The following is a 20,869-nucleotide window of genomic DNA, read 5'->3' as shown; positions in this document are numbered from 1 at the left end:
ACATCTTATTTCACTTTGGAAGGCTGGTGAGGAAAATCATAAGGTTAAAAAAAATCACATCTACCATCTGGAAAATTCTAAAGGGCCCTCCTTATGTTAAAAGTGGCATTCTGAGATAAAGAAAAGAAAAAAAAAAAAAAAACAACACCTGAAGCGCCAATTGTGGGTGAACCATTAGAGAAATACTGTCAACCCAGCCACCCTCCATTCAACCTTCAACCGCACCCTCCAACTGGGGCTGCAGGCAGTGGGGAAATAGAGGACTTAGGTGTGACCCTTGAGTTCTGAAGGCTCCTCCTGTACATCTGTCTCACCTCCCCCGCCCCCCCCCCCAACCCCATATGTCCAGGGAGAGCGCTGCCATCGCCTGAGTTCAGCAAGGGAGTATTCAGGATCTCACTGTTCATCCATGTGCAGAGAAGGAAAAAAAAAAGAGAGAGAGAGAGGCCGAGTGGGGGGGGGGGGGTAAAAAATCCCACATTGTCAGAGTAATGCCAAACTCTCTTTGAGTGGGATGAGCAGAGCAGATGCCGCAATGAGATGCCAAAGCGGCTCCCCTTCCTCTGCGCCTTGGGTGCCTATAAATTGCTCCGGCTCGCGTTTGTCAGCCTCCTCTTCTCCTGGCAGGTGGTACCCAGGCAGAATTCTGCGTTCAGTCTCTCTCTCGCTCCGCTCCCGGCCGTGAGGCGCTCGCCACTGCTCGCCAGCTCCTCCGATCCAGCCCGGAGCCTCTCGGAGCCGCTGCCGGTGCCCAGCGCCGCTGCTCCACTCACCCGGAGGGCGCCGGGCCCGAGCTTGTGCGGCCGGTGCGTGGGGTTTTGGGGATGCGCATCTATTAGAGTTCTGGTGGTTGCCGAGGAGGGGGAAAAAAAAAAAAAGAAAGAGAAAAGGCAGGAGAAGGGCGATCCCAGCGAGCGAAAGAAGAGAAGGAGGCAGAAAAAGGCAACTTCAGACGGAAAGTTGGTGCGAACTGGCGCAGTCGGCAAAAACGGAAAAGTCGATCGCAGGCGGCGGCATAAAAGTGTGAGCGGCCCGGGCGAGCGCGGGAGGCGGCGGCCGCTCTGCGCTCAGGGCGGCCGCGCCGGCGCCCAGGCAGCCACAGGTGCGAGGGGCTCGCGGGAGGCAAGAGGGCGCCCTGCGCACCCCTCCCCCTGCCCCCACCCCCACCCGCACCCCCAGCTCGGGACTTCAGCTCAAGTCACTTGGCGTCCGAGCTCCCTCCCCAGCCGCAGCCTCAGCTGGGGGGAGAGCCAGAGCCCGCGAGGAGCGGCCGGCGCGCGCCCGCCCAGGGGACTTGGGGTTCGCAGGGGGTTGTTTTCGGCTCTGAGGAGGTCCCCGCCCAACCTTCAAAATTTTGTCCAAAAGCAGACAAGAGGATCGCCCCGCGCTGAGCCGGCTGGTGGGCAGCAGGAGGCGCCTGATTGCAGCCGGGGCGCTGGGGGTGGTGATGGTGCTGCTGCTGGTGATCCTCATCCCGGTGCTGGTGAGCTCGGCCGGCACGTCGGCGCACTACGAGATGCTGGGCACTTGCCGCATGGTCTGCGACCCCTACGGGGGCACCAAGGCGCCCAGCACGGCCGCCACGCCCGACCGCGGCCTCATGCAGTCCCTGCCCACCTTCATCCAGGGCCCCAAAGGCGAGGCCGGCAGGCCGGGGAAGGCGGGCCCGCGGGGGCCCCCGGGTGAGCCCGGGCCGCCGGGCCCCGTGGGCCCCCCGGGCGAGAAGGGCGAGCCCGGCCGCCAAGGCCTGCCGGGCCCGCCGGGGGCGCCGGGCCTGAACGCGGCCGGGGCCATCAGCGCCGCCACCTACAGCACGGTGCCCAAGATCGCCTTCTACGCCGGCCTCAAGCGGCAGCATGAAGGCTACGAGGTGCTCAAGTTCGACGACGTGGTCACCAACCTCGGGAACCACTACGATCCCACCACGGGCAAGTTCACCTGCTCCATTCCGGGTATCTACTTCTTCACCTACCACGTCCTGATGCGAGGAGGGGATGGCACCAGCATGTGGGCTGATCTCTGCAAAAACAACCAGGTGAGAGCAGGCGGAGGGCGGGGAGGGCGCGCGGGAAGGTGCAGGCGAGAGGGAGGAGACCCCGGAAATGGGGGGTGGGAGCCCGCGGAGGAAGGGCGAGGCACCTGCCGCTCCCGGGAGCTGCGAGAGAGGGGGGACGCTGTCCCCACCCTGGGGAGGCGGGGGTCGTACGCCGAAGAGCGCCCAGCGGCCTGGCGAGGGTGGCTCCCGAGCCCGGGCACCTGCGCTCGGTGCGCGCGCCCCTAAGAAACGGGAAGCAGGATTCGGTCCGGGACAGTTCGTGCACCTCGGGCAGTCCCGGAGGAGAAAGCGACCCCCCGGCTGTGGGATGCTCATCAGCGTGGGGTCACTGTCAGATTTTGCCGGGAATTGGGAGGGCTGGGGGAGCCAGAAGTGGGCGTGCCAGCGTGACAAACGCGAGGGAGAAAGACCTGGGCCCAAAGGGAGAAATAGAAGGGGCGCGGAGGAGTGAGTCCGAGCGGAGGGCGCACCCGGGGCCAAGACAGGACCACGGGATCCGCGGTCGCCAGGCCCGGATAAACTCACAAGTAGTCAAATTCGAGATGCAAAAACTCTGGCTTAGATTTCAGCTGAAGAAGGGGGAGAGACAATGAGTGCTGCTAACAAAAGGAAAAGTTGAGAATCCTGGGTTTGTGCCATAAAACACGCTCCCAAACACAGCCCAAACTCCACTGGCTGGAGCCGGAGGACGCACAGGCGGGTGGTCGGGAATCTGGCGGCCAAACCCAACCCCGGGGCGATGAGCCTCCCTGCCAGGGAGCCCCAGGGCACCTTCGTGAGGGTCTATCCCCCAGCCTTTCCCTCACAAGCAGCGGTGGCCTTGGTCTGGACTGTGAAATAGCCTCAGGTTAGCCCCCGGCTAGGCGACTTGCTCCCCTGAGCCAAGCCGTTGCGCGCTGCTCGAAGGGCCACTGGTCTGCGGTGTTAGGCTGGGGCCACTTTCTCGTTGCCTTGAGAAATTCGCGGTCATTGCAAAACCGAAGTGTGTCTGATCTCTTAGTCAGGGGAGGAAAATCATATTTGTATCTATCTCAAAGTGTAACCAGACCCTCTGCACACGGTAAATCAGCAGCCGCTGGGGGAGGCCTTGCAGCCTGCAGTCTGGGCTGAGTTCTTGGGTTTAACTTTGCTTTTCGGGTGGCACAGAGTCCCCCTCCACCCCGCTCCGCATGACCCTGCGAGGGCCAGCTGTGATGTAACAAGGATTCTCAGGCTTCAGGTCGCTTGTCCCTTGAATTGAGACCTTCCTAGCTATAACCCTGGTTTCTATTCAGCTACATTAAAGCAGAATTTATTCCAAACACCCAATTCACAGTGTCAGAATTCTTCCAAAGTGAAACACAAATGCTCTAAATCAATAAGAGAAAGGGCAAAATATCCTGTCCATTCTCTTTCCTTTCACCCCTCACTTGTAAAGGAATTCAGAAGTAAATGGCTTAAGGGACCCTAAGGTCAGATAGAACAAAAAAGAGGAAAAATGGCCACCAGGAGGCACTGACAGGGTTGTTTGTTATAGTTATTATGCATGAAAATAATATTAAGATAAATAAAAATTATTCACAGAGCAGTGGCTTCCTTATAGGTAAATGGCTAAAAAGGGCATGACTCATTGTACCAAAATAGAGCTACTGTGTCACCCCAACAAAATGATTTGTGAAAAGCCCCTCAGTAGGCAGTGATGAGGCACCCATTTATTTACAATTTGGCTGCCTTCTGACTCAAAGATTAAGTCTAGCAAATACTGTCAGGCTGAAGAGATTGTTTTTAGAGGTATTAATTCAAATTAAAAAAAAAAAGATTCAAGTTGTTTCAGCCAGAGTATAAAAACACACATCTTTAAGTCTCTGGAAATTGCAATTGCATGAAAAGCCAGGGAGCAATACATTTAAATTAGCTTAAATGTTGACGCTGAGGCCAGATTTAGATTCCAGGAAAACCATGCCATATATGTGTTCCATGTGCATTTTGTTTTTTAAAATTATTTCATTGTTTGGAGTGTAGAAGGGTTCTTTGTATCATCCTAGGATATGCATTCTGTGAGGATCAGGGAAAAAAAAAAAGGGCAAAACAGCTGACCTGATAATGTATAATGCTTCTCATTGGCATTATTAAGCTGCTGCTTCCATAAAAGGTGAGCAACAAGTTATTCAGAAAAACAAATACCGTAGCAAACAATATATTTTCGAATTCAGCAAGGACTGTTTTGCAAAATGGTTATTACAATATTAGTGTTAAGAAATTCTATCTACAGAGTAGAACTATTTTGTTAAGTCTGGTCTGCAGGCATTACAAATGACAAATCTTACAAAATCTTTTTTTTAATTAACATTAAAGAAAGAGTTGATCCTTGATTTTCAATTTTACTCTTGTCTGATCACTTCTTAAGACAGCAGTTCCCTCTTCTGAGCTGACCTAATTTGTTTTCATAAAACAGAAACTCAAGAGATCCATGTCAGCGTAATGTTCTATGGATTAAGTAGATTTGAGAAGCACAAAAAATTAAACTAAAAAAGCAGTTCACTCTAGGATAGAGGAATGCCTCTGGACCGTAACTATATGAGAACCATTTTATTTATGCTTTGTGTTTGAATGCAGAATCACAGATGGAAGCATCAAGGGCCAGTAAATTAACCTGATGCACCACTTAACCTTTTGTTTATGATTCCACAGAAGTACAATGAAAATGAAATTATGAGAGCATCAGTAGCGATTAATTAAATTAGCAAATGTTACCATAAATATCATCTCTAATGATAAACCCTCACTAATAAGATAATGCTAAGGCAACATAACCTATCATATCCTCACAAACAGAGAACTAAAAGGACCATGATTCTCATATTCCCCATGAAACCATCAACCTAAATTTAATCTCACCATGTGTTAAAAGCCCATGACAGTGCATATTAAAGGCAAAAGTTGGACTCAAATAGCTTTAACAGAGACAGGAATTTTTTAAGTTTGTATACTTTTAGCAGGAAACTTGAATAAAAAATATAGCTATTTGAATCCAGTCACTTTAATACCATTATAATAAGCTACTCTAATTTTCTAGAAAGAAAAAAAAAAAGCTACTGTAATAAAAAATAAAACTGGCTTAAGATTAGAACTATAAAATAATTAAAGATCCATTTTTACTCTAAGAATTTATTAGTCATGGCACCAGTAAATATGAGATATATTGGATATAATGGACAGTTGTGGGCTGGTATTAATTTATTAGCAAGATTCATGAAATATCAAATTATTTTTTTAGGGGCTGTGTAACATGCACTAAAGATCAGCAGAATCTAAATAGTTAACTTATAAGATGAAAAGATATTAGAGTGCATTTAGGTAGAAATGGGTATATGGGGCAAAGAAAAGAATGCACCAACCTTTCAGAGAAAATGCTGAAATCAGTGTACATTTTGGAACCTGAAAATAGTCTTCAGGGTAGATATATTACTTTCCTCAATAATTTGATGGCTTAAAGGAAGAATTGTTGGAAGTTACTGGGCTGGATACTAGAGCTTGAAATTTCAAGTTCCATTATACCTTTATAGTATGATCAGGTGAGCAGGCATACAAAAATCATGCAAAGTACACTAGAATATGGCACGTATTTAATTGGGAGAGTATTATGGTACAGTACAGGTTAAAATCTTTGAGAATCACTTTCATTAAAAAGCAATCACACTGGCTTTATCCAACAAAGGAAGTGAAAACTGAAAGGGTAACCTTCCAGTCTGTGGAATCACCCTAATGCATTTGCAGATTTTCATGGTAACACCTACTGAATAAAAAAGGTAACATTTACATGGGTTTGTGGTTAGACCCCATAATGCAACAGAATAAAAATTGCATTATATATGTGTTTAAGACTGTTATCTCTAAATCAACTGATTTTGATAATCCCAGTTCTCAAATGCCCTCATGTAGAAAACAGTGTTAAAGCACAATACCCATAGAATTTCATACTAAATACCTAAAGCACTAAATAAAAATGTGTGGCTGATTATTAGGTGAGAAACCTATTATAGATTGATAACTCACATATTACTAATATGACTAGCAATTATTTTGTATTTTAATTTTTCTCACTCATTAAAAATCTACACATTAAAAAAAAAAAAAATCAAGTCCCTAAGAATGCTGTCCTCCTTGTAGATTATTTTCCCCTGGGAATGTAATGACTAGATGAAATTAGTGAATCAAAGCATCCAACTCCTATAATTTAATGGATTAATTCCTAAGAAATATTATGACATTAAGTTGTATTTTTATTAATGTTCAAAATAGATCACTTCACTAAACTGGTGTATACATTTGAATCAGTGCTTCTCAGCATAATTATATATTGCTTTCATTATATTAGTGTCAATTAGCACAGTGTTAAATGATTCTAAATCTTTAAATCCCTTTCTCCTTTTGCCATATGATATCCAGAAAGAAATGCTTAAAATACTACTCGAATTACAAGTTCAGCAGTGTCAAAGAGCCTTCTCCTTTTTTAACATTTCAGCATTACTGTGAGAACATACCACATGAAAATTTAATTTGAAAACCTATCATTTAAATTTTGAAAGAAAGGAATGGAAATGCTTGACTTATGTCTCATTTCTCTCATTTTGCCAAGTGATAAAATCCCACAAATTGCACCCCAAGTCATGCATTATTACATAGTACAGGTTTACAAAACCACTAAATCACTCACTGTGTTATTTGGGGAAATATCATTACAGTGGAATAGAAACAAGCCACAAAGTAGATGTTTTACTGAAATAAATCAAGTACAAGTCTGCCTATTGAAAAAAATGTTTTCTAAGGTAGACTCAAAATACAACGAAATGAATGTGAAGCCTAATTGGAGTTGAGAATGTGACAGAATGTCCATATTACTTGATATGATGGGGAATTGGACTGTTTGCAAGTGTCTGTCAGCTCTCTAATGAGATCACAGGCTCAACCTGAGTGGATTATAAGCAAAGCTCCATCCTCAGAGCAAACCACACATTTAGAATCACCTAAATATAAAAGGGTATTCTATGAGATCATTCAAAAATTCGAGAAATTTTAGAGACATCAAATCATAGAAATGTTGTTCCTTCTATAAGTTTTAGATGTATTAAAATTAAACAGTTTTAAGTGCACACAACTAAGTGATAAAAAGGCATAAATAGAAGTAAGAGCTATGAAAACTTTTAAACCAAAGATGTTTGATTCAGGTACGGGGGCTTTTCCTTGAATTAGATTTTGAAAGCCCCAAATCAAAAAGATTTCTTCTTCTTTTTTCTTTCTGTATAGTAGAGTTAGAGGAGTCAGATTTCTCTGAGTCTGTACATACCATGGATCTCAATTTTCTAATAATCAGAGGGACCAACTGAAGTTTGGTTTGAACTTCTGTACTCATAGACAACTGGTTAGAATACTGCTGCTTGGTTTAAATTAAAATGCAAAAAACAATGGCCATTTCAGGAAGTGATTGGGCATAGAGATACAAGGAATTAGAAAAGTCCTGATTTAGGAAGAAAAGAGATTGATATGCATTGTTTACCACATATAGTTTTTTAAAAAAAGACTGCTACAGTGACCCTCAGAAAAGCGCTATTTTCTGTTTTCCAGTAGCGTAGTTGAAACCGTTGCAAAGATATCCTCATAAAGCCCCGAGGCCAAGGTGGACTTGGCTGTGCTAAATTCAGGGCCCTGATGGCCAGTCTATTTATGGTGCTGTGTGAATGGCAAAAAAAGAAAGATAGAAAGAAAAGAAAAGACAAAGAAAAGAAGATCTCTTTTGCAGATTCTAATTCTTGTCTGTTTCACACAGGTGCGCGCCAGCGCGATTGCCCAAGACGCGGATCAGAATTACGACTACGCGAGTAACAGTGTGGTTCTTCACCTGGAGCCAGGGGACGAAGTCTACATCAAGTTAGATGGCGGGAAAGCCCACGGAGGCAACAACAACAAATACAGCACATTTTCTGGATTTATTATTTATGCTGACTGATCGTGCAAAAACTAAGCTTCTTGCTCTGAGTTCAGACCTTGGATTCATGTGGCTAACGTCAGTGAACCGAGGACCCCGGGGGATGCCGGATGCGGGGCACCTCAGCTGTGTATATGATGTGGGGGATTCAAATGCTACCTGACTCACATCTGTGTACTCAGAACATGATGTAAAAAAAATATATATTAAAATCAAGATAAGCAGATGTGTGATCCACTACCGCCAAAGCAAATACTCCTTATTGTTAGTGTCCGTGTGAATGAAGTCCTATATATAGATCACAAATTTTTATAGAAAAATCTAAGACACTGAATTATTTCTTCGATATATATGATACTTTGGTGTACTGTGATCTCGCTGCTTTTATCCATATGTCGGCTTTGGTTCCTGTGAGTTTATCTGCTAATTATGAAACTCGGGGTCCATTTACAGTGTGGGGAAGAATGACTTTTACCCTGCAGGAGAGGGTCTCATTGACACAATGCTGCTTTGTCCCCAAAGAAATCGTTTGCCTTGTATTCTTGTTAACTTTAGCTTAGACCTGGGAATGATTCAACTTCAAGCCTTAACCTGGAATTTTCTGGATTTGAGGGAATTCCCAAGCCTATGGTCATTTTCCACATTTCCTTTAACTTAGGAATCTTCTTTTCTTTTTGGGTGATAGTCCTTAAAAATAGAGATTGAACTTGTATCATAGGATTACCCTCTAAGTGTGTAAACGTGTAATTATGTATGGTATTTAGAAAAATCCCCTGTGTCCGGTTTGTCAGTAGAATGTGTTTAGGTTTACTTGGACAAGTCAGAGAAATTTATTCTTTGGTGTTAAATCAGACAGAGGCTTTCGCCTTCTCTGAAACAAAAGATTATTCATAACCCAATGCACATAGGTTTAATTTGCACTGCTGCATGCCTCACCGAGGGGACACTAAATAAGGCCTTCAAATAGTTACAACAGGTCATGGCCTGAGGTTATTTCAAAACAAACCATTTCACATATAACCAATATGACAACAAAGTGTATATATTTTATACAAATACCTGCTACATATATATATGTGTATGTATATATATATATGTTAGATGAAATATATATATGGCTTCAGACCATAGGTACAGTGGCTGTATAGACCCAAAAATTTAATTAAAAAATATGTACATGTAGGCACAAACACAAACGTGCATAAATTACTTGACTTATTTTGGATTGAAATATATTTTGGAAGACAAAAATATATGGAGTAGCAAAATCATTCAGATGACTTCTAAGAGTGATCCAGAAAATTAAATTTTATCAGGTTAAAATGCCCCAGAAATCACGTCTGTAAATTAAGCCTGTGGCTTCTTTATTACCATATGCCAATCAATACTTTCACTGCATTCTGAGACTGTTACTGTTAGGACTGCAGAGATGAAGTAGCTGTCCTTTGCAATGTTTATGAATCATATGCATTTGAATGATCAATTTTTTTCTTTTTTCTCAGGTGGCCTGAAGCTGACAGTAAGGTAGATTTTGAGAGTAGTGCAAATCCTTCCTCTCTGTTTAAAATACACTGCCAAAAGCCATCTCTTTATTCTAAGAAAAAGATTTGAAATGCATGTTGATATATCCTAACTATCAGACTACTTCCACTATTACAATGAAAAATCTGTTCCACTCTCAGTTGCCTTTGAAGACTCTTTGACAACTAGATTTCAAAAACAGAGACTGAAAAATCTGTCTCTTTTACTGGTGAAGGGTATTTGCATTTTTTCATTTAAAGGAATTAGTTTGTTCTCCTGGCTCCTTCCTCTTGGGTGCTTTCTGTTCTAATACACAGAAAGCTTGATCATCCTTGATCCACAGAAATATCTTTTATTTCACGAACCTCAACTTTCCAAATGAGTTATGCCTGGTGTTCCCATCTGAAGGTGCTGTTTGCTTGGTTTAAATGCCTTGGTCTGAGTAACTCTCATGATTTACATGATTAGCAACACTTAGCCACTTTATCAAGACTAATGACTAACTCTATTTGGCCTTTCTAATATGTAAGATAAATCATAAAGGAGTTGCAGTAGATTTTATTTCCATTTAACAATATGTATTTATCGAAGAGGAATTAGCAGTAAGGGTCTGGAGACTTTTCTTTTTTAGGTAGCAAATAGTATAGTGAAGGATTCAACCAAAAGATTAGTTTATAAACATCAGTATACATCAACTAAGAGTTTCAAAAAGTGTTTTATTTACACTAAACATCAGGTCTGGGTACCTTTTTAAAATTTAACTCTAGAATCAGACTGTCATTTCTAATAGATCTGACCTTTTCTTCAGATAAATAAGCATTATTTTCTGTTCAGGCCCAAGGAAAGACAAATGAAAGGTAAAGAAAATAAAGGGAATATATATATATAAGGCAAACATTTCTCTTTTTTTGCATTCTATATTATTAATTAATTAAATTGTGGCCTTTGTTATTATAAATGTAATGATTCATTAAACTATATTATGTAATATATTTTGACTTTTATGATTGAATTTTTATAATAGAATACTATGCTGTGTGTTCATATCCCTTTATATAAATTTTTCAAATCACAAGAAAATATAGGAAAACTGGATACCAGAAAGGCACAGGCAACAAAAGTGATTTATTTTAAGTATATGAAGATAGGTGAACAGATATAATTAACCTTTCACAATATTTTTACTGTTGTGAATTAGTTATTGTATTACAGTATCCTTAAAATAAATGTCTCAAAATTTAGCTTCCTTTGCTGCAGAAGCTATTTTAAAGTGGGATATTATTCATTAAGCATTAATTAAAGAACAGCAGGATAATTAGTAGAATCATCAATATTACAAGAAACATTAGATTGCTCCAGAAGGGGGTAATTTAACTAAAAACAGTTTAAATTTTCTCAAGGAGTGCTGCTGATGGATTAAGAAAACAAAACAAAAGGAAGCAAAACTCCACTCAGGGGATCTAAACTGTAAATCATCATTTGGAAATGGCTACTTTTGTATTTATTTTGTGAAGGAAAAACAATAGGGCTTAATTAGGCTCTGCAACTCCCTAAAGGTACAGATGTAATAGCCAGTTTCTGAGAAGGCAAAAGTCTTCTACTTCCCATAAAAAGGAAATATTCTGTCATTAGTCCTCTGTGGCTCTGATTAATATCTCACAGTGGGTTTGAAATCACTCTCTGTTCCCTGGCAAGCTTTACACTCAAGGTGTGAATTCGTAACAACCATCCTATTTGAAAGTTAGCCATTGCTTGGGGTTCTCGATCAGAATCTTATCAAGTGCACCCTCAGTTATCCCCCTCAGCAACATTTTAGGAACAATGTTGGTGAGGATGTGAGAATAGCCGTGACCTCCATATTTCGTCAGCCGATTCTTTGTATGTATGTCGTGTGCCATCAGAATTCGATCCTCGTAGCCCTCATCCACCAGAAGTCTCACCCTGTGAAAAAAAAATGGTAATTCATTATATGGCACTGGTTTCACGTTTAGGACATTCAGAATGCTTTAAACTTTTTCCTACTCATAAACCTATTGTGTTGTAAAGATACCATCTTCCATTGTGAAGACACCCTTAATAAATATTGTGTGGTGATGCTAAAGATATTATCCTGTCGTACGAGGAAGAGGATCTTTATTCCATGCACACAGAAATTCCTAGCCTGTGATATTTATGATGATGCCTGGCAAGCCTGCGTTAAAGATAGCTTCTAATCAGATGTGCTAGTTTGAATAAATGGCCACTTTAGCATTTCATTAAATAACTTTATCCTGAATTTGTATCCAGCTCTCCATTCTAAAATACCTCACTTAGTGAACCCATTATTCAGATCTCAGTCTCTGTGTCTCTCCTATTTTTGTTTTCTAACAAGTAAAATCAATGACTATTTGGGATTAAAATAGCAAAACGATAGGAATCTTCATACAAGTAAAATGTTCTGAAACTAAAATTAGTTGGTTTTAAAATGAAGGGCATGTGATGCAGTAGACATCTTTAAAAAATATTTATTTATTTTATTATTTATTTGGCTGCACTGGGTCTTAATTGTAGCATGTAGGATCTTTAGTTGTGGCATGGGGAAATCTAGATTCCTGACCAGGGATCAAACCTGGGCCTCCTGCATTGGGAACATGGGGTCTTAGCCCCTGGACCAGGGAAATCCCTTGGTTGTCATTTTTCTAAATTAATTTTATTGAAGTAGAGTTGATTTACAATTTGTGTTACAATTTGTGTTCATTTCTGCTGTATAGCAAAGTGACTCCGTTATACATATATATTCTTTTCCACATTCTTTTCCATGATGGTTTATCACAGGATATTAAGTATAGTTCCCTGTGTTACACAGCAGGCCTTGTTGTTTATCCATCCTGTTTCTAAAAGCTTGCATATCTGCTAATCCCAAACTCCCAGTCCTCCCCTGCCCCAACTCCCCTCCCCTTGGCAACCGCAAGTCTGTTCTCGATGTCTGTGAGTCTGTTTCTGTTTTGGAGCTATAGTTCATTCGTGTCATATTTTAGATCAATCGTCATTTTTAAAAGGTCAGTTTCAGTCCCTCTGTGTTAGTCCTTTTGAAGCTGATGGGTATTTTTGCTCTGTAGTAGTGTGGGAGCATTGGATTAAATTGACCAATAAAAATTTACTCTGTCTCCCTTCTATGTCGATGAGATTGCTATAAATAATGGACTGTTCCTTTAAATTTATAGTCAGTGAACTATAGAAGGCTTCCTGCCTATTGTCTAAACATCTAATCCTGTTTGCTTTAAGTGCTGTAATCCGTAGTGTGAGTCAGTCCCCTTGTGACAGCCACCATCTGTGGATGTCTGGACGCTGGGCAGTGTCTGCCGTGACTTCCATGGGTCTCTGATGGCAGGACATGAAGCTTGGAGACCCTGGCTGTTCTCTGACCTTTTCTATATTTTCTTGTTGGCCCCTAAATTCCCCAATAGATCTAGATAGATGGGCAGCACTTTCCTCCAAGGGCTAATTATTTGAAAGGTATCCCTTTTGCTTCAATAGTACTTCTTCGCATTCTAGTGCATGAGTCATATTTAATGAATACTACAGTAAGCAAAGGGTTTCCCTGGTGGCTCAGTGGTAAAGAATCTGCCTGCTAGTACAGGAGATGGGGGTTTGATCCCTGGTCTCAGAAGATCCCTTGGAGAAGGAGATGGCAACCCACTTTAGTATTCTTGCTTGGAAAATCCCATGGCTCCATGCCAGGAGCCTGGCAGGCTAGAGTCCATTGGGTCTCAAAAGAGTCAGACATGACTTAAAAACTAAACAACAACAACGGTAAGCAAAATGTGGGTCGCCACAACAACACACTTGAACACAAAGCTTTGCCTTCTGCGAAAGTGCATTTTATTTTATTCTTATTAATTCTTACTGGAGTATAGTAGCTTTATAATGCTGTGTTAGTTTCTGTTGTACAGAAAAGTGAACCAGCCACGTGTATACATATCTCCCCTCTTTTTTGGATTTCCTTCCCAGTTAGGTCGCCACAGAGCTTTCAGTACGGTTCCCTGAGCTATACTGTAGGTTCTCATTAGTTACCTATTCTATATGAGAACATACATTTTAAAATAAATTATACTTAAAGGGATGCCAGAAAAGAGCCAACCTGGGTGTTTCGTCTAGAAATCTTCAGTCATACCACATGTACCCCAAGTGTGTCCTAAAAATACTTGGGAGTGTTATCTGTGCCACCATCATTATTTGCTTCTTTATTTTTTATTGAAGGACAGTTGATGTACAATGGTATGTAAGTTACAGGTATACAGTACAGTGATTCACAAGTTTTAAAGGTTATACTCTGAGTATAGTTACTATAAAATATTGACTATATTCCCTTCATTGTACAATATATCCTTGTAGCTTATTTTATAGCTAATATTTGTACCTCTTAATCCCCCACCTCTGTATTCCATGTACCCTCACCTCCCCCCATAGAGGGGTAGGACATTGGTTTGTTGGTCTTTAAAATTTGTATAATGTCCAAAAGTTCTGATCTAAAGTTGCTTTTGGAACAACCTCTCTTTAAGGGAACTATCTAAGACAGCAATATCATCATTTATGAAGGAAGAGAAATATTTCACAGATGCATGCATAATGCTGAAACTTAGGGTGACAAACCCTGATCCACAATTAAAAAGGAATTTCCCATTACAGGAAATTTTAAGGTATACTTTCCCCCATGTATTTTCTGAGCGTTTCTCAACATTTTTGTCTCTTTTCCTTGTCTGTGAAAAAATGATATCTTATTACTTACAGAGGCATATCATATAGATAAACAGATACCTGTAAGAGGCCTGAGTCATATCCTGGAACACAAAGTTACTAAATTTCGCAGTAGCAAGGAAAGATACTCATTTGAAAATAGGAACTGTTAGAACTCAGTAAGTCAAGAAACTGAAGACTAGTTATCTCATGAGAAAGAGAATGTTCTGGTTCTAGAAACATAATTTTATCTTGACTATCAAGAAAGCTGCCTGGTTGCTCCTAAAATAAGGGATCATCTCACATGCTGTGCCATTGTGTAGAAGAACAGTAGTTAGAGAGAGGCTGCCAGAAGGAAGGAACCACTACAGATGAGAAGACAAAAAATCACAGTAATTATAGAAATACAAATGAGTTAGTGTTTTGCAAACAAATATTAGAGAGAGACTACAAAGTGTGAAAAGGCAGAGATATAATAAGATTTGAGAAATGGAGCAGAAGATTGAAAACAGGTGTTAGACACAGAATTTCTGGTGCTGAAAACCAGAGGTAGGCAGAAGCATGCTTCTCTGTTCACTTCAAAGCTTTACGATTCTTGAAGCTCGGAGAAGGACTGCTGATGAGGGCTGAAAACCAAGCACCCAAGAGATGGGGACAAGGGAATAAACTAGGGCGCACACAACCCAAAAGGTCATTTAATAATCACCATGAGCTGTACTGGAGTCCAGTGACTTAATGCGTGGCTTTTTTAAAATTAATTTTTGGTGGAGTATAATTGCTTTACAATGTATTAATTTCTACTGTACAGCAAAGCAAATCAACCATACTTGTACATTCATCCCCTCTTTTTGGACTTCCTTCCCACTTAGGTTACCACAGAGCATTGGGTAGAATTCCATGTGCTATACAGTAGGGTCTCGTTATTTATCTATTTTATGCATAGTAATGTACGTACGTCAATCCCAATCTCCCACTTCATGCCATCCTCCCTTCCCCCCTTGGTGTTCATACATTTGTTGTCTAGATCTATGTCTCTATTTCTACTTTACAAATAAGATTATCTATACCATTTTTCTAGATTTCACATGTATGTGTTAATACATGATGTTTGTTTTTCTAACTTACTTCACTTTGTGTGACTTATAATTTACAGAAGATTAAAGATACATACATATACAGACACATAGATATATACAAACACAGATGTGTATATATATATAAAATTTTTATGTAGTTCCATACATCTAGAATGTTTACATTTGGCACAATGAAAGCTCATATCTCCATCGATATCCCTCTATGGATCCCCTCTTTCATTCCAGAAAGTCTAGGAGCCTCATGCAAAGCATAGGGGTAGAAAAGATACACCTCACTGCCACAAGGGGGCTTTAGAGAAAGGAAGCGAACCCTGGGAGCAAGCTTCCTATTTCCAAGATGAATTGTAAAATAGGGCATTCATCAGAAAGTCATGATTTTGAGATCATGAAAGATGAGAAAGATCTACCACACAGGCTCATCTTAAATTCCAGAGAATATTCACCTCTGAGTATGGTTCAAGCTAGTACAGTTTGCCAATACTGAATGGTACTTATGGGCAAGTAAATTTAAATTATAAAACAAACAAACAATAAATCTGTTAATCAAAGAATTGGTTTGAGTAGTTGGAAAAAAAAAGAGACCTAGTGATACTAGTCAGGGCAGTCAAGGCAGTTTAAAGATGTAGAGTGAGTGTCTCATATTTTTGTAACTACCGTGACATTGCTCAACTATCTTTCTCTAATGATATTAAACTGGAAGGTATTTTAATTAATGAGCTCATCAAGGAGGTAAGTCAGTTCACGGGACAGCAGAAGACATGCATGTAAAGATCAACAGCCCAGGGGAAAGACCCTAAAGCTTTTAGACCTTCCCCATACCCCAGTGTACATATGTACATGGTCATAGTAGTACATGTGCTGCTCAAGCCTCACGTTTTCTGGACATCACTTCTTTACTCCAATTTGGCTTACTCTTATTCCAACGAGTTTTCTACACTCAAAACGCTATTCTGCTTTTGTCATCATGGAGAACTACTTCTCTACTCAACCTTCTGTTTTCCTCCCTGACCGCGAGTTGCATCTTTCTAGTTTTTGGCTCACCTTCTTCCATGTTCTGTATTCACTCACTTCATTAAAGCATCCAGGGGTTTACCCCTGTCTGTTACTGATAGATACCTCTCCATGTCTCTCTATACTTTCTTCCCTCTAGCTTGGACCTCATGACCCTCATCTCAACCCTGCCCTTGTCCCCTTTGGATATCAAGCATGTTCTTCAGACAGAATCCCAACCTTCTCTCTGTCTACATCTATTACTTCTACTCACAAAACCTTTTTGGCCCTACTACCAAAACACAAAACATTTTTTTAGGAAAATAACCACCAAATCATGCAGCTTGGTGCTAATAGACAGTCAAGCAGTAATGATCTCTGGCCTCCACTGGGTCTTCCACACAACATGTCCTGAGTCAGTATCTCTGTCAGTCACTCTCCATCCACTCCCAGCCTTCATCTTCCTATACAAGGTCCTGCCCTGAATCTATTCCTTCCTTCACAGGAGACGACCATGTCTCTTTCACCGGCACTTTCAGATCAAGTGGGACCATCTGTCGTCAGTGTTCTCTTCCTTTCACCAAGACATTGATCTGCACTCACTCCGTTACCTGCCTCGCCTCCTCTCATTTCTATGGAAATAGCATACCTCCTTTTTTAAAAAAACTGGTTTATTTTTAATTGAAGGATAATTGCTTTACAATGTTGTGTTGGTTTCTGCCATACATCAACATGAATCAGCCATTGCTATTTGCTGCCCAAATTCCATCTCTTTGTCTCCTCAGGAGTCTTGCTCTATATCTCTTATCTGTCCAGATTTTTTTAAGTTAACATTGACTGATCATTTCCACAGTATACCCCAGATACTCACCTAAAAGGTGCATGCTTTATTTCATATAAATTCTATAATAACCCTATAGAATAAACACCAAGTCCCTGGATTCATTCTCTTGGTCTCCTAACAAAACCTTTCTTTGGCCCTGTCTGGTCTTCTTCTTTTTTTTTTCATATTTATTTACTTATCTATTTGACTGTGCCAGGTCTTAGTTGTGGCATGCAAATTCTTAGTTGCAACATGTGGGATCTAGTTCTCTGACCAGGAATTGAACTGGGCTCTCTGCAGTAACAGCATGCAGGTCTTAGACACTGGACCAGCAGGGAAGTCCCCTGTCTGGTCTTCTAGCTCTAGCCCTGCAACCCTCCTTCACTTTACTACCAAGTTTCTTGAAAGAGTAGCCTCCATATTCTCTGTCTTCTTCCTCACTTTCTAGTCTTCCCTGAAGCCTTTTCTGCCAAGGCTGCACTTACTGACTGTGAAATGAAAACTTACAAATGGTGAAATCCAATGGATACTTTTCCATCTTTATCTCTCTTGGTATCTGCCACTTAGTACAAGGGTTCAAGTCCTTCTGCTTTAAGTATCCTTCTCCACCAACTTCCATAACAATGCATTTCCCTGATATTCTTAATACTTTGAAGATTTCTCAACCTGTCCTTGAGGGACTGTTTCTGAGTTCATCCCTTAAATGTGGGTGGTCACCAGGGTTCTGTCCTTGTTTGCTTCTTGGAGTGATCTCATTCATTCCCACACTACTGATCGTCACATGCAAACCAACAATGTCTAGCTGCATGTCCAAGTCTGTCCTGAGCTTCATACCCTTTTCCCATGGCCCCATGGGTAGCAACACTATATTCCCAAACTAAAGTCATCCTGCCAATCCCAAATCTATTTCACCTCCCAGGTTCCCTAACTTGGTGCATTCATTCTTCATATCACCAGGTAGCCAAGGCAAACCAGGTAACCATCTAGTCTTGATTCTCAAAAACTTCCACTTGAGTGCAGAGAATGACTTCTACAATTATTTGTTTTCCCTCACAAATATTGAACAATTTTGAGAGGTTGGATTTTATATAATGTTTGACGTTATAGCCTTTCAGTTGCAATTACCCCTTTAGTGAATATTTTTAATAAACATTTCAAAAATTCATTGCAGAAGGTTAGGACTTTGGTGTGATCAACCTGAGAAACAGCTTACTTCATTAGGAATGGAAACAGGGAAATGTCTTTTGTTCTTTTACTGTCAGAGCAGAGATTGAGTATTATCTGTGTTTCTTATCAGCTGCCCATCTGCACTGAACTTCTAAGGCTCTGCTAAGCTTTTACCTACTTAGGTTGACTCATTTTCTCCTTGAAATAATATATAGAGATTTGCCTTCCTAAAACAGCATTGATATATTTTCCCTTGCAAGTCTCTGGTTCCGCCTGCTTATTGTTTTCTGAATCTTTACTAATTCCCACCCAGATATGAAAATCCGGAAGAAATGGTAAGAGGAAATGCTGTGAGAGATTTCATCATATTTACCTTTTAATTCTTTTATTATCATTGGGCATGTCAATATCTGGGTTGAACTGATAATGAAAAAGTTCAGTACCAAAGAGATCGTATTCCAAGTAACAGCCAAGCTGAGCAAACTCCAGTAGTTCCTTCTTATCAAGGATAGTCCTAGAGACAAGAAGACATACATATTGTTACTATCAAGACCATGTTTTCCACACATACAGATTAAAAGTGTTAAGCACACTATGTACTGGAATATAATTGAAATCAAGTAAAAGAATTTTGGAGTTGGCTTTTAGGATGTGACTATAAAATATTCAGTTCAATTGTTACTAGAAATTAGGAAAAGTGAAGTAAAAGTGCTAGTTGCTCAGTTGTGTCCAACCCTTTGCAACTCAATGGAATGTGACCACCAGGCTCCTCTGTCAATGAAATTCTCCAGGCAAGAATACTGGAGTGGGTTGCCATTCCCTTCTCCAGGGGTCTTCCCAACCCAGGGATTGAATCTGGGTCTCCTGCATTACAGGCAGTTTTTTTCCCACTGTCTGAGCCACCAGGGAAGCCCAGAAATTAGGGAACATTATCATCCAAAAGGGAGTTTTCTCATCTCAAGGACTTCAAAACTATAGAAATTTTAATTATGCTGCCATCTCAAAAACAATGTTTGTAATTCTCTTCCAGAACTGTCTTCAGGGTAGGCTTTATATTCTTTTGAAAAGGGGACTGATGTGAACTATGGAAACTATCAAAAAGGAAATTTGGCCAGGACTGGAGAATTAGGTGAGTAATACTGATCTGCATGAAACATAAAGCCAAGGTAAGGCAATATCACATGATGTTTGTGACGATCGATCATAAAGTGGTTCTAAAATTAATCCCAAAGCCTATGTGAATATCAGTGTAATTTTTTTTGAAAGGGCAATGCTCCTATAGATATTTATGTTCTGGTGTGTTTATTTTTTAAATAGAATTTATTATTTTATGCTAATTTTATGGGTATCTTCTCACTTTAGTAGAGATCATAGCAAAAATATCACTCTTTGTAAGACTATGTAAATGAACGGAAAAGGAGAAAAATATAGGATAAGTGCAGGCTTCAGACAGAAGAGTCAAGTCTGGAACAAGAGTAGATTATCTCAAGAAATTTAAACTCTAACAGATAAAAAGGATACATAAAGTTAACCCCTGGAATGCAAAAGTAGGAAGTCAAGAGTTACCTGGAATAACAGGCAAATTTGGCCTTGAAGTACAAAATTAAGCAGGGTAAAGGCTAATAGAGTTTTGCCAAGAGAATGCACTGGTCATAGCAAACACCCTCTTCCAACAACACAAGAGAAGACTCTACACATGGACATCACCAGATGGTCAATACCGAAATCAGATTGATTATATTCTTTGCGGCCAGAGATGGAGAAGCTCTATACAGTCAGCAAAAACAAGACTGAGAGCTGACTGTGGCTCAGATAATGAACTCCTTATTGACAAATTCAGACTTCAATTGAAGAAAGTAGAGAAAACCACTAGACCATTCAGGTATGACCTAAATCAAATCCCTTATGATTATACAGTGGAAGTGACAAACAGATTCAAGAGATTAGATCTGATAGACAGAGTGCATGAAGAACTACGGACAGAAGTTCATGACATTGTATAGGAGGCAGTGATCAAGACGATCCCCAAGAAAAAGAAATGCTAAAAGGTAAAGTGGTTATCTGAGGAGGTCTTACAAATAGCTGAGAAAAGAAGAGAAGCTAAAGGCAAAGGAGAAAAGAAAAGACATACCCATCTGAACGCAGAATTCCAAAGAATAGCAAGGAGAGAAAAGGATGCCTTCCTCAGTGATCAATGCAAAGAAACAGAGGAAAACAATACGATGGGAAAAACTAGAGATCTCTTCAAGAAAATTAGAGATACCAAAGGAACATATCATGCAAAGACGGGCTCAATAAAGGACAAAAATGGTATGGACCTAACAGAAGCAGAAGATATTAAGAAGAGGTAGCAAGAATACACAGAAGAACTATACAAAAAAGATCTTTATGACCCAGATAACCACGAAGGTGTGCTCACTCACCTAGAGCCAGACACTCTGGAATGTGAAGTCAAGTGGGCCTCAGGAAGCATCACTATGAACAAAGCTAGTGGATGTGACAGAATGCCAGTTGAGCTATTTCAAATCCTAAAA

At 40.7% G+C, this 20,869-nt stretch overlaps 2 protein-coding genes across 3 annotated transcripts in view; one reads left to right on the top strand and one right to left on the bottom strand.

Annotated features, from left to right (window-relative positions):
- The first annotated feature begins 1,268 nt into the window (after nucleotides 1-1,268).
- On the top strand, nucleotides 1,269-10,534 carry C1QL3 (complement C1q like 3). The gene is made up of 2 exons (XM_061126288.1): nucleotides 1,269-2,035; nucleotides 7,863-10,534. Exons 1-2 carry the CDS (start codon nucleotides 1,448-1,450, stop codon nucleotides 8,040-8,042), a joined length of 768 nt encoding a protein of 255 aa, XP_060982271.1. The 5' UTR covers nucleotides 1,269-1,447; the 3' UTR covers nucleotides 8,043-10,534.
- Nucleotides 10,535-10,647: 113 nt separating this feature from the next.
- The window catches only part of PTER (phosphotriesterase related), a 75,211-nt gene continuing 64,989 nt past the window's right edge, over nucleotides 10,648-20,869 (bottom strand). For both annotated transcript variants that reach the window (XM_061126287.1, XM_061126286.1), the window contains 2 exons: nucleotides 18,709-18,849; nucleotides 10,648-11,483 (listed from right to left, as the gene is read on the bottom strand). In XM_061126287.1, the coding sequence (XP_060982270.1) occupies nucleotides 11,273-11,483; nucleotides 18,709-18,849 (352 nt within the window). In that variant the 3' untranslated portion in view covers nucleotides 10,648-11,272. The remainder of the gene's footprint in view (nucleotides 11,484-18,708; nucleotides 18,850-20,869) is intronic.

This window comes from Dama dama, chromosome 23 (genome assembly GCF_033118175.1).
Source record: "Dama dama isolate Ldn47 chromosome 23, ASM3311817v1, whole genome shotgun sequence".
NCBI classification, from domain to species: Eukaryota; Metazoa; Chordata; class Mammalia; order Artiodactyla; family Cervidae; genus Dama; species Dama dama.
The sequence above is the reverse complement of the archived record's forward strand: the minus strand, read 5'-3'. Positions and strand labels throughout refer to the sequence as shown.